The following is a 12,704-nucleotide window of genomic DNA, read 5'->3' as shown; positions in this document are numbered from 1 at the left end:
CTATGGAGGACCCAGCCTCCAATTGCCCCGCGTTTTTATACTTTGCTTCTTTTAGACCCCTAGATATCCAGGGGTCTAGTTTTCTCCCCGCTCTGCAAGTTTGCAGCACGGGGAACAGTTTTTGTTCCCACACATGCCTGTTGCCCCACCTCAAAGGGGTTTGAGGGGGCAAGCTGCATACGCTCATAAAGGCCAGCCTTGCAAGTACCTGCATGGAGGCGTGTGAAAGAATGATTCTTTCTTTCTGTATTTGCAACATGAACGCACCATGCTTAATTCCTGTCCTTCCTGTAGTTAAAATAGCAATGTAGGAAATAGGCAACCTTCCCAATTATCATTTAGAAGTTGTGTCCCCTAGTGATCTCTCATTCAAGCCAAATAAGGCCAACAGTGCAAATCAGAGCATGAAGTAATACTGATGAGTATATTAGCCCATGATCAGCTCCATTCTGATCTTAACTATATAATGTGTGTGTTTCTGTTTTGGTTGGATTTGTTTCTTCTGGTTGTGTAGGACTTTGCCATTTTCTACCTTTACCTTAGAGGAAGCTTAAATGAAAATTTCATCACCTGCATGACAACTAAAATAAAACCGAAGATTTCATGCAGGGGAAAGAATCAAGTCTCAAAGTCTTAAAGTACATTACCATTTTTATTCTTGTTTCCTTTATGTGTCTGAAGCTATATTTCTTATAAGACATATTTTGTATACTGTTGTGTATGTGGAAGACTAGGACACAAGGTACTTTTGCTATATCTTTTACTATATCCTGCTAAGATATATGCATATAATATGTCTATGTAAATACATCCTAAATGTTTATACACAGACATATACTTATATACATACACAAATTATATACATATACACATATACAAATATATCCAGACATACAGTAAATGTTATGCATATGTACTTTTCCATTACTTTTTATTGTAATGTGTTTGGCAATAGAAAGCAGATGTGATAAAAGAACAAAGGTTTCAGCTGATCTACGGTAAATCTTTCAGTTAAGAGAGATAACATCCCATTGGTTTAAATATAGATATTAAATTTCTCTACCCCAGGAGTTGCTGGAGTAGGTGGGATAAAAATGAGTCCCATAACTGTTCATTCACATAATATTGTTAACTCATTAAATATACATTTAAAACTATCAAGTTAAAATCAGAAAAAATTAATGCCAATATCAAATGAAGATTAATGTCAATCTAGAGAAGTTGTACTGAATTTAGTAGTGCGACTCCAGATTTACATGAACATAACCACAGTCAGAATCTGGTCTAGAGGAAGAAGAAACCAACTAAGTTCAAATATTGAAGTGAATGTTCTAAGAAAAAAGAATTAAAAAAACCTCTGCTGTGAGAGGGTCTCAAAACAGTTTATTAGGTCTGTTCCTTTTCATTCACTCCAACAGATTTTAACATGTGGCAACACTGTCATAGTACAATACATTTCATAGTTTGTTTTTTCAAACGAGTATATTACTGAACTAGAAACAAGGCAGAAAGAGTCAATCCAACATTACATAATTCTGGTGTTTAAAGACAAAGAGTTATATATGTAGTTGTAACAAAGGAACATTAGGAAAAATAGGTGTGTGTTCCCCCTGAAAAACGATAGCTTGTTTCTACCACTGAAGAGATAAAATCCATCTCCTTATATAAGGGTACTTATGTTAACTTCCACGCACACCATGCTTTACTTTGCTTTTGAATGTTCTTGAACATTAATGAGCTAGTTCTGAAGCAGCTCTTTGATAGACAGCAGTTTCGTGAGATTCTGGTTCTGATCCATCTTTGAAGGCCCTGTCAAAGACTGCTTTGAGGGATTCTCTGAATCGGTTTTGCTTACTACTCCCCACAAAATAATAAATGAGGGGATTGACAGCACTGTTGATGGTGGACAATAACATAATAAGGTTCCCCGTTAGATCTGAAAATAATGAATTATATTGATACTGCAAGAGATACATGATCCTGAGAGGCAAGGCAAAGATAAGGAAGATAATGACTGTAGTCACTATGATTATGTAGAGCTTTGAGAAATGAGATGTTAGGGGGGTTTTATAAGTCTTCACGACAAGGATCAAGCTGGATAGAATCATGAGCGGAGCACACAACAAGAAATTCAGAATACAAAGGAAGATAATCACTCCCCGGCATATTTCCCTGTAACTTTCTATTGGCTCTTCAGTAATTGTATCGATGCATACACAATATTCTGCAGTAGTGACCAGACAAGAAAATATCCACAGAATGGTGCACACAATAACTGACTGGTGCTTCGAGCGGTGACATCGGTACCATATTGGGTAAAATACACATAGACACCTCTCAACACTGATGACCATTAAGAAACAGAGGCCAGTGTTATACCCAAAAAGCAAGGTAAAAGAGAAGAAGGTTAGTGTGTAGTAAATACCAAAATAGACTTCAGAATGTAAAGTATAGTAAACTGACAGAACAAAGTCACAAAGGAGTAAGCAGGCATCAGCCACACACAGGTTGGCGATGTAGACAGTGAAAGGGTTCCTTCTGATTTTAAAACAGAGGAACCAGAGGATTACTCCATTCTCAACAAAGCCGAGGATGGAGATGATCATCATTAGCCAAACTAAACCTGTTGCAAATACATGTGTGTCTTCAATAGAAAAGTTTCCTTTTGTTGTAGTATAATCCATGGAGACTTCAGTGAAGTTATCCATTTGGAAATGTGATAAAAAGCTCCTTTTTTCCTACAAATAAGACAACAAGATATATCATAAACAAACATAATTACATAAAGGCCAGGAAAGACTCCCTGTGCCTGAAGAAGGGTGTTTGTGCCTGAAAGCTTGCTAAGAATTTTTTTCCAACTACTCAGTTGGTTTAATAAAAGATATCACATCTACTCAAAGAAACTTGCCTGTCTGTGTTCACATAAAGATTTTTTTTTTATTCAGATAATCAGAAATATAGAGAACAGAATGGAATTGTGAACATTCTTCTTTGGTGCACCTGAAACCTGGTTTTAAATGAGATGAGAAAGGGATTCAGTTTGTGTTCACTCCACCCTCAGCTTTGCACACAGCTACTACAGTTTTTCTTCATCTCTGGGCTTCTGAAATACTTGCTCCCTAAAAAAAATTATAAGTTTACCCTTTACTTCAAAAATCCATTGCTAATTGCAATTGTTAATACTGATATTAAACACCATAGTTAAATGTCAGTAATGTCCAGAAGCCATTGTGTATTGTGGCAGGTGCAGTGCAAATATAGACCCAAGTCTTACTTCAACTATGAGGTCTCTAAAGACTTAAATTCAGTTCATCCCAAAATTATGTCTCCCTCAGAAGAAGGGTCCTACTTTACTTCTAAGGCAATTAGGTCTCCCATTCCCTCAATGACTAACCCAATGTGTTGATCATGTTTCATCCTTCAGAGATGCATAGCTCTCCCATTCTGTCAATAGACATCAGGTAAGCTTGTATACCTCCATGGTGCCTCCCCTTTCCCCTGTACCCTTCCTCCCACATTCTGCCCAGGGAGATACACTTACCTCTCCTATGCTCTTCAGTGAATGAAATAATGGGCTGCTACATGGACTTCCGTCATATCAGCATTCATCTTTATCTGATTCATGAAGAGGGGCGAGACCCTGTTGGGATGCAATTCATTCAGAGGAGAGGTATCCTGGCATGTATAACTAGCAGCATTGCCTTGACTTCCATGGTCTGGCGGGGGAGAAGGATAAGGTGACCAACTTTTCCTCAATAACCTAGTAAGTTTAAGCACTTACCTAGCATGGGAGAAGTGGTTCTAGGTCCCATGCATCTTCAGGGTTTTTTTAATCTGGCCCTTCCCAGCCAAGTGTTTTAACTCCTAGGCTGGGCTCTAGATACACTTCAGTCCCCCTCGGAAGGTGGACCATTGAGCAGAAAGGACAGCAGGTGTCACAGGGCCAGAAAGAGAACAAGTGAGAGAAGGAATGACTCTCTGGCCCAGTGAGGCAGGTACTACCCTCTGGAAGGGGCAATCCTGGGTTCTGGTCCTAGCTTCCAGGTTGCTTCTGTTTTTCAGCCAATGACTTTCTAATGTCAAATACATAAACAGACTAGGAAACAAGCAGGAACGTGTGGATGTATCCTAGAGTGCAGACAGAAATGACAATTTTAGAGGAATCTGGCCCCTGAAAGCACTCTATAGCTATGACTTAACACACATCCACAGCTGCAGAACACTTTAAAAATGACTGATTATGTGAAAAACCCTGGTATTAAATGGGGCCCCCCACCTCAAGGGCCCAACCCGACTCCCCCAAATACCCCAGGTGTCTTGGGATGGGGCTGTGAGGCAAAGGGCGCCCCATTCCCCACCCTCTTCATGTCTGGCCTTTCAGCAGCTGGGGGTTCCCTCGCTCCTGGGAGGCTGCTGGAGCACCCCCACATGCTGGCCTGGGCCAGTGCAGGCTGCCTCCACCCCCTCCCCACCCCCCATCTCCCAACCCAACAGGCAAATGTCTGTTGAGTCGGGGGGGGGGGGGGTAGGATGGTTTAACTCATGGCACTTTACGGTAAGCACCATAAGCTACAGGAGGACCCTAAAGTCTGTCTGCGCCCCTAGTGATGAGGGCATCCAGCTGGAAGGGAGGAGTTCTTTCTTCCAGTCCCTCCTGCCAGGCTTGTTTAGGCATTTTACATGAAAGAGTCATTGGTTAAAATGCATTAACAGCATTGGGAGCAGTGAGCAAAACCCAGGATTAGCTAGCTTTCTTTTAGGACAGTGCCTATCTTATTGGGCCACACAGCCAGGCTGTCTCTAATTTGCAGGGCTGCTCATGTAAATCTTCCACTCTTAGCTGCAAACTTGCCCACCTTCAGCAGGAGAGAGAGAATTATTCTTAGCCTATCCTAGCCCAGGGCCTGGTGTCTCAGCCATTCTCCAGAGAGGCAGAAGGTATAGATTCCAACAGGATGAAGTGGACCTAGAACTCAGCTCTCCCAATTGCTAGGCAAGTGCTGTAACCAGCAGGTTACTGGGCAAAAGGTGGTTGGCCCACTTGGACATTCAGAAAAAACACATAATTAGTGACCACCTAGTTTGGTGTTCATGACTTGCTCAGCATCATACAAGGACTCTGTTCTAGAGGCAAGAATGGAATCCAACAATTCCCGATGACAGCACTCAACTGCTATAACCACAACACTATCCTTCTCTTCCAGCAAGCCCCTGTTTAATTCAGTACACACAGTCCAGCTTCTACAACAAGTTAGGCAGAGGCTTATAGACAGTTGTCATCTTTATTTTACAACCCTGACTTGTTCATAAAATAGATTCATCCTCTGTACGAAATGAGGCAAGGGTCTTGCAGAAAAAGGGAAATGCGTTTATGTAAGGTGTGGGTTCAGGGCAAAAAGGGATGGTCAAGGGCTAGACTCTGAGGATAGGTGAGATCAGAGTCTGCTTGCACCACTAGAGGAAGGGACCAAGGGCCTGCCAGAGACAGAGGAGGAGACCAGATTGGTACCGGGCCAGTGGAGATGGAGAGGTATATACAAAGCAGATGCCATGGCATGTGAAGCTGGAAAACACTTTGAAATCTTTTAATAAGAAGTTCTTCAGCATTCTGGCTACATAGTGGTGAGCCTTAGATGTTCTCCTGGCCCAGACATGGTGGAGAAAAGGTCAAATTCCTATACCCAACATGAAGAGATTGCAGAGGAGCTCTGCAACAGAGAGGTAATGAGACTAGATTCAAGTGACCAGGAGGGAGGAAGCTGATTACTTTAGGTATAGGCTCTCATGCTTTGGGACCTATGGGAACTTGTACACAACACAGGGATTTTATTCTCCCTAAATTGAAGTGATGGTTTTTTAAAAACACCGTGTCAGTTTGGGTCAAAGTAAACCCCCATGTTGTGTACACTTATGTCGGAGTCCAATCCTTACCTGCCTCTCCAGCGGCAAGGAGGGGATAGCAAGCTGCTGGTGGGTAGAGCAGTCCCCAAGTTGCAGGGAGAAGTGGTGTTGATGCTTCCCTCCACAGCAGTGGGAGCCCCCCCTCCTCCAGGCAGCACCCACCCACTGGCAACCAGTTCAGGCAGTCCTGGGGGGCACTGCAGCCATGGAAGGAAGCACCAGGCCCCCACGCAGCTCAGACAGGCAGGCAGGCTCCAGGGGAAAAAAAAAAGATCAGGCTCACTGCTTTTTTTTTTCCTTCTGTGAAGTCTGCCTTCTCAGGCTGCTGCCAGGCTGCCTGCATGGGCTGCCTGCACAGCTCCTGAGCCACATGGAACCCAGTGCTTCCCTCCATGGCTGTAGGGTAGGAAACTAAAACTCCTCAGAGGTGTTTTACTTTGCAGCGCCCCGAAGTCATTTGCTGCATCCCAAAGTCATTTAAGACACATTACAATGCCGAATGTCATACAGCAATGTCATTAAAGGCAAAAGGCATTTAACCCACTTTAAACCCACTTTAAAGTGTCATCTACAAATGTTCCAAGATTTTACCAAGGGAAATGCAGGCACAGCTACTGGCACTGTAGGGGTGGCTGCAATTCCTGCTCACAGCCTACTTCCCCCTCCACCCCGCACCAGGGTGGGCAGACCGCACATTGAGTAGCAGTAGTGGGGGACTTTTTTTAAGTCCCCAAAGCAGGTGAAAATTTTCCCCCTTGCCCTCCTGCTCAGTCACATTCCCTCCCTCACGTCCCCCCACCTGCCACTACCACTATCTCTGCCGTCTCAGGGGCGAGGGGAGTTCCAGAGCTGCTTCAGCCAAGCTGAGCACTCCACTTCCATATCTTCCTCAGCTTGCTCTTGTACTTCCATAAATTCATAGTTCTGCTCTTCTATCTCCATCACTACTACTCTACCTGCCTGACCTTTTATCTCTGCTCCTCCACCTTCATGGCAACTGCTATCACTATGACTATGAGGGAGAAGGACCCAGCCAGCTTCAGGGCTTACAGAGCCAGCAGACCTCACTGCGGTGGGTGCCCAGGCAGACACTACTGAAAGTGATGCCTTTGGTGCTGCCCCTTGATGGGGTGGAGGGTCTTCATGTTATTTCCCTGTTGTAGTTCTTCCAAATGTAATGTTGTGTTTGGTGGGAGGAGGTGGAAGAGTTATGTATATAGCCACAGACCCACTGGAGAGAGGAGTGTGAGCTTGGGAGAGGCATTGGGAGAGGGGGGAGGGATCTCCCCTGGGTGAGAAGAGTCAGAAGAAGTTTTCTATACTTGAAGTAAATGGAGGTTAGAAAAGTTGGGAAGCACAGTTGGGATGGGCTGGAAGGTTTGTTCTCCTTGGTGATAGGAAGGGAAGCTGGAGTGGGTATAGTAGCATAGACTTCTGAAGTTTGGGGGTGTCATTGGGAGTCTGTTGCTGTTTCGTATCTTATGGATTGCCTGTAAGCTACTCTGAGCCTTTCTGAGTAGGACATGATAATGCCAATACTAATACTACTACTACTACTAATAATGTAATTGCAGACTACATTATAATATATACACACAAGGGGGCAGTGTTAAGATTACACCAGCAGCCTTAATTCTAGTATTTCCTAACTTCTGAGTGCAGCATTTTAAATAAAATTCATTTAACATAATTTATTCCATGAAATTTTCTAGGTTTATAAAAAAATAAACTGAAAAAACACAAATTTCATGATATGACACCATATTGACACTCAATGAGGATGGAACTTTTTGATCTACCACATGGACCTCTGCTACTACTTAGAACTAATAAGCCACCATCCTCAATACATGGACCGGCCATACCTAGGGATCACACACACACTTGGCCAGTGGATTTCAGATACTTGCTGACAGAGGAAGAACAATGAGATTTGGGAAATTTGGATGCTATACCAAGCTCTGGAGGGGAGTGTCCCTAGTGGGCAGAGTCTTTTACCAGTTTCTCTCCCTTCTCTCCCATTCCTTCTAAACTGTCCCATTCCATCTTTTTCACTCCTAGCTCTGTGCATCTCTCCCATCTTCCTCGTCTATCCTGTAACAGAAATGGGATGATATTCAATAGTACAGAATGCAAGGCCATACATTTAGGGGCTAACAACAAGAATTTCTGCTGTAAGTAGGCAGCTCCTCAGTTGAAAACAGAGGAACAGAAAGACTTGCTGCTCCTCTATTCCTCTACCTGTATTCATTGATAACAGGGTGGCTATGAGCCACCAGTGTGACACAGCTATGAAAAAAGCATACCCAACTGTAGAATATGTGTGGGATGGTACTTCCGTAGAAATAAGGAATACTGTTGCCATTGTACAAAGTCCTGGGAAGACCTCATGTGGAATAGTATACAATTCCACTCACCCGTGTTCAGAAAAGATGAACTCAAGCTAGAACAGGTGCAGAGAAGGATTACTGGAATAACCAGAGTAAGGAAGAACCTGTTTTAAGGGAAATGAGTTTGACCTGTTTAGCTTAGCAAAAAATAAAAAAGCTGACAGTAATTGTTTTCTATAAATACAACATATCAGGGCAAACACAAGGGAAGGAGAAGAGCTATCTGAGCTAAAAGACAATGTTGGAATAAGAACAATAGGTAAGAACTGCCCATAGATATATTTAGATTTAAAATTAGAAGAAAGTATGCATCCCTTGGAAGATCAGGAACCCTGAATAGCCTTCTAACAGGAGCAGACAAGGCAGGAAACTTAACTAGTTTTAAACTGGAGTTTGATCAGTCTATGAAAGGGACAGCAAGAGATTAGACTCAATGAATCAAAGGTTGATCCCAGTCATGTCCTATATTCCCGATCATACTTTTACACGATAAACCTCTATTCAGTAGTACCAAATAAAGCTGACACTTGATAAAGGAGCCGTTATATCAGAAGATTATTCCCGTGTCTTAAAAGCACAACCTAGACTAGAGCCCTGCTGTGCCAGACACTCCATACAAACTAAGAGACATGTTCTGTCCTAAAGAGTTTAAAATCCAAGTAGACAAGGCGCATGGAGAAGGAGAGAAAAGAAATAATATTATCTCCATTTTATGTTTAGGTAACAGAGGCACAGAAAAATTAGCTGCCCAAGCAAGGCTATACAGAAGCTGAATCTGAGTCCAGTGCTGTAGCAAGGAAGTTTGGTACCCAGGGCAAGCCAGCAGTGGCAGACTGTCTTTTCCCCATGCACAGATGTGGGGGACACATGCCCCCCCAGGTTTGCCCAGGAGTGCACATAGCAGCAGAATCCACCCTCCCCCCATTCTAGCACCCCCCTCCCCCAAATGAGCAGCTCGTGACTCCGTTCTGTGCCCCGTCCCAGCTAGGCGGCACCTGGGGTAGTTTGCCCCTCTCGCCCCCCCACCGTGGTCACAGTCCAGTGCCTTGTCCACATAACCATCCTTCCTACAGTCACCTGTTCCTGTGCAAAGAACTACTAATTCAGACTGGCAACATTATGAGCTCTCATGGCACAAATGCAAACAATTGCAAAAGTTGTGAGACAGTGCAGAAGCAGATCCTTGCTGTACAGGAGGATACATTGTACTTTCCTCCACATATAAATTGGTAAATAAATTGCTTACCTATTCCCTTTCACTGCAGTTGGTCTGCACAGTGAACATAAGGCATTAATGATGAAAGGAAAATTACTTAAGATATTCATTTTTATCTACATTTCCTCCACAGCTCAAATTACTCCATTTCCAGCCACTAGCTGTTCTGTGTTGATCATGCTTCCGGATGTTTATCTCTGATGGAAGTTAAGATATCTCTGTCCTGTAAATTGTAACTGTGAAACAGAAGAAAAGTTAAATTGTTACTGCAACAATTGTTACTTCTATTCCATTAGCAACTGAAAGACCCCAGCTAAGTTCAGTACCCCATTGATTTGGGCATTAAAAAGACTCAAAAGTTGACCCAGTCCCTTCAGAGCTTACAAAATTAGCAGACAAATGTTTGCCAAAGTGTGGGAGGAAGGAGACAGCAATGTTTATACACAACTCTTATGAACTTTTATGTACATCTATATGAATTGCTCCCTTCCTCCAAAATCCCTGCCTTGAGCCTAGCCATTGTTTGCTGGCAGATTATTTTGGGGAGGCAGGGGTAGGAGGCAGAGGGAGGTGTGCCAGGGAAGAGATGGTGCTTGAAGAGGGATTTGGTAAAGAAGGAAGAGGATAAAGTAGTAGCCACCTTAAAGTAGTGGTTTGCAACCTATTTAGAAATTTGAGGCACCACCCACTTGACTCAAGTCACCCCTCCATAACTTTTGCAAATAGAGCAGCACCCCAGTTCAAAAAGTAATCTATTTAGTGCAGTGCTTGTATCCTTATAGAGGGGACAAGCGGTTGGGGCAGGGCAATGGCAAGGCAGGAAGGAGCCTGAGCTTGCACTTATCTCCTACATCTGCTTATCTCCTCACATCTCCCAGCGCCCTTCAGAAATTCTTGCAGTAGCTCAGGGTTCCCCATCACCCTAGTTGAGAATCACTGCCTTAAGGATAAGCTCAGGGAGCATGCTTCATGAAATCCTCTTTCTCATACCAGATGAGATCAGGCTGCCAAACCAGAAGTCTCATAGGAATCCTATGTCATGAAGGCCTCTGTCCAAAAGAGGAGAGTGAAATAATAGTGAAGCATTTTCTACTCCTGGTCACTAACATATGGAGTACAAGCTGTTTGGTGAGGCCAGCCCGCTCTGCAGAGATCACAGCAGCACCTTATTGAATGTGATTCCTCTTACTCATCCTGCTTCTGCCCTTGCCACTAAATGGCATGACAAAGGAGGCAGTGGTCAGTAGGGAGGGAACTGTGTTGTACGTATTGTACCTTGTGTGTGACAGGAACACAAATCAAATGGCTTTGGGCAGAAATCCATGTTTACTTGGGTCCATCCTTGGACCCATCCTTTTCTATGGCTTTTTCAGTGGCAATTAGTCTCCAAGATCAGTGGAAGGGCTATGGTAGCACTCTTCCCTCAATCCCTCTTCTCCTTATTCCCACAAGCCTAATATCCCCTGTAGGATGAATACATCTAGAAAGTAAAAAACAGGGACTGTAACAGGGTTGTCCAAGGGAAGTGTTTTGGTGGGCTATAAGGGAGTCTGGTGAGAAAAATCATACGCGACTCCCAACCTCTCTCTCTTTTCCAATGCAAAGGTGGTACCCTTTACATTTAAGGGAAAGGCAGGGTTGGGGGAAACAATATTTTCTCTGTGACCTCTTGTTTCTTTTCTGATTCTCAACTTTTTCTTCTTCCAATCTATGTCTTATCCTACCATTTTCCCAGCTGTCCATTCACCTCTCTATTTACACATCCATTACCCATACCTTCCTTCCTAATTACAAACAACTTCACCATCCCAGCACATCTGCCTCCTGGTTTAGATCACCCATGTCCCATTAACTCCCACTGATCCAACCTCCACCAGGACACTTACCCCTCCTCTCCAGTCTGAGAACCCCTTTTCTCCTTATCCAACCTCTTCACTGCTCAGAACCACACCTACAGCTCTGGTTTCTTTCTCATCCAACAGCCTTAGAGTCAGAAAGATTTCTCCTCCATCTCATGGTAGGCACACAGAACACCCTGCACTCAGAATCCTTTCCCTTCATACATAACACGTATTGTCACTAGGCTCAGAAGCTGCCCTCTTCCCTTGTACAAAAACCATCCCAATTTCTTATTAGATCTAGAGGATTAAGAGTAGAGGCACCAGGGAAGGACCATAGGACCAGGGAGCATGTTTAAAGAGCACAACTTTTTGCGTCTGTCAGAGTAGGATTGATCTGAACTTGCTCCCACAAGTCTGCCTCACATTTTCTCTACTTTTTAACCAACTGCCTGCAATCTATGGATTGCAGGAAGATGTACTACACCATAGAGTGTATCTGCAGTACAGTGATCTGCATAAAGAGGCTGACAGTTGTTATATTGGTGATGGGATCCAGTCCCATGGCTCCTAATCATCAGTTACTCCTGTACTTTTCTTCTTTCATATTATTTTTAAAAACCTGTTGATAAAACATAGAAAAAGCATAGAGACAATTCAAAATTTTCATGGAAAGAGCCAAATAGCTTTGCGATTGAATTTCTCACTAAACTCCTTGAGTGACTAAGCCTCCAAGAACACATACATTTTTTGGTTAGTTAACTTCCTACTTTATAGCTAGGGTAAAAGGTCATGAAGCAATCCGAGTGATAATGTTCTTACCTAGAGCTGCATATCAGATACAAAATTATCAGAGGAACTTTGCCAGGGAAATGCTAACGTCAGAGGGAACTACATACATATACAACAAAATAAGTTTTGGAGTGACACTCAGTTTTCATAGAGAAACTCAAAGATCAACAAGATGGACATCACCTACTTATGGCTAGACCATATACTTAAATGTTTTACTTAAGAACATAAGAATTGCCATTTACTGGGTGAGACCATAGGTCCATGTTGCCCAGTATCCGGTGTCACACACTGACAGAGTGGATGCTGACAGGGAGAGTGAACAGAGTAACACCAGAATTCCCCCCGCTGTTCCTCTCCCACTTACAGCCTCCAGCATTTAATGTCAAGGAAGTTCTAATTCAGAGGCTGTACCCCTAACCCCCACATTCAATAACTACTGATGACTTTTCCTGCAAGGTTTTGTCTAATCCCTTTTTGAATGTAGCTAAACTGTCAGCTTCCACAATATCTTGTGGCAACAAGTTGCACACTTATTTACATACAAAAGATCTTCCTTTTATTAGT

General features: G+C 43.2%; 1 protein-coding gene across 3 annotated transcripts in view; it reads right to left on the bottom strand.

Annotated features, from left to right (window-relative positions):
• Positions 1-633: 633 nt before the first annotated feature.
• LOC102561467 (proto-oncogene Mas) overlaps positions 634-12,704 on the bottom strand; it is a 23,613-nt gene continuing 11,542 nt past the window's right edge. For 2 of the 3 annotated variants that reach the window (XM_006264581.4, XM_019479899.2), the window contains 3 exons: positions 9,538-9,743; positions 3,542-3,640; positions 634-2,738 (listed from right to left, as the gene is read on the bottom strand). In XM_006264581.4, the coding sequence (XP_006264643.1) occupies positions 1,731-2,708 (978 nt within the window). In that variant the 5' untranslated portion in view covers positions 2,709-2,738; positions 3,542-3,640; positions 9,538-9,743 and the 3' untranslated portion in view covers positions 634-1,730. Of the gene's footprint in view, positions 2,739-3,541; positions 3,717-9,537; positions 9,744-12,704 lie in introns of all 3 variants that reach the window. The other variant, XM_019479900.2, reaches the window with a different exon arrangement.

Source organism: Alligator mississippiensis, chromosome 1 (assembly GCF_030867095.1).
Source record: "Alligator mississippiensis isolate rAllMis1 chromosome 1, rAllMis1, whole genome shotgun sequence".
In the NCBI taxonomy this organism is placed as follows: Eukaryota; Metazoa; Chordata; order Crocodylia; family Alligatoridae; genus Alligator; species Alligator mississippiensis.
Note: the sequence above shows the minus strand (reverse complement) of the source record. Positions and strands in the feature narration are given on the sequence as shown.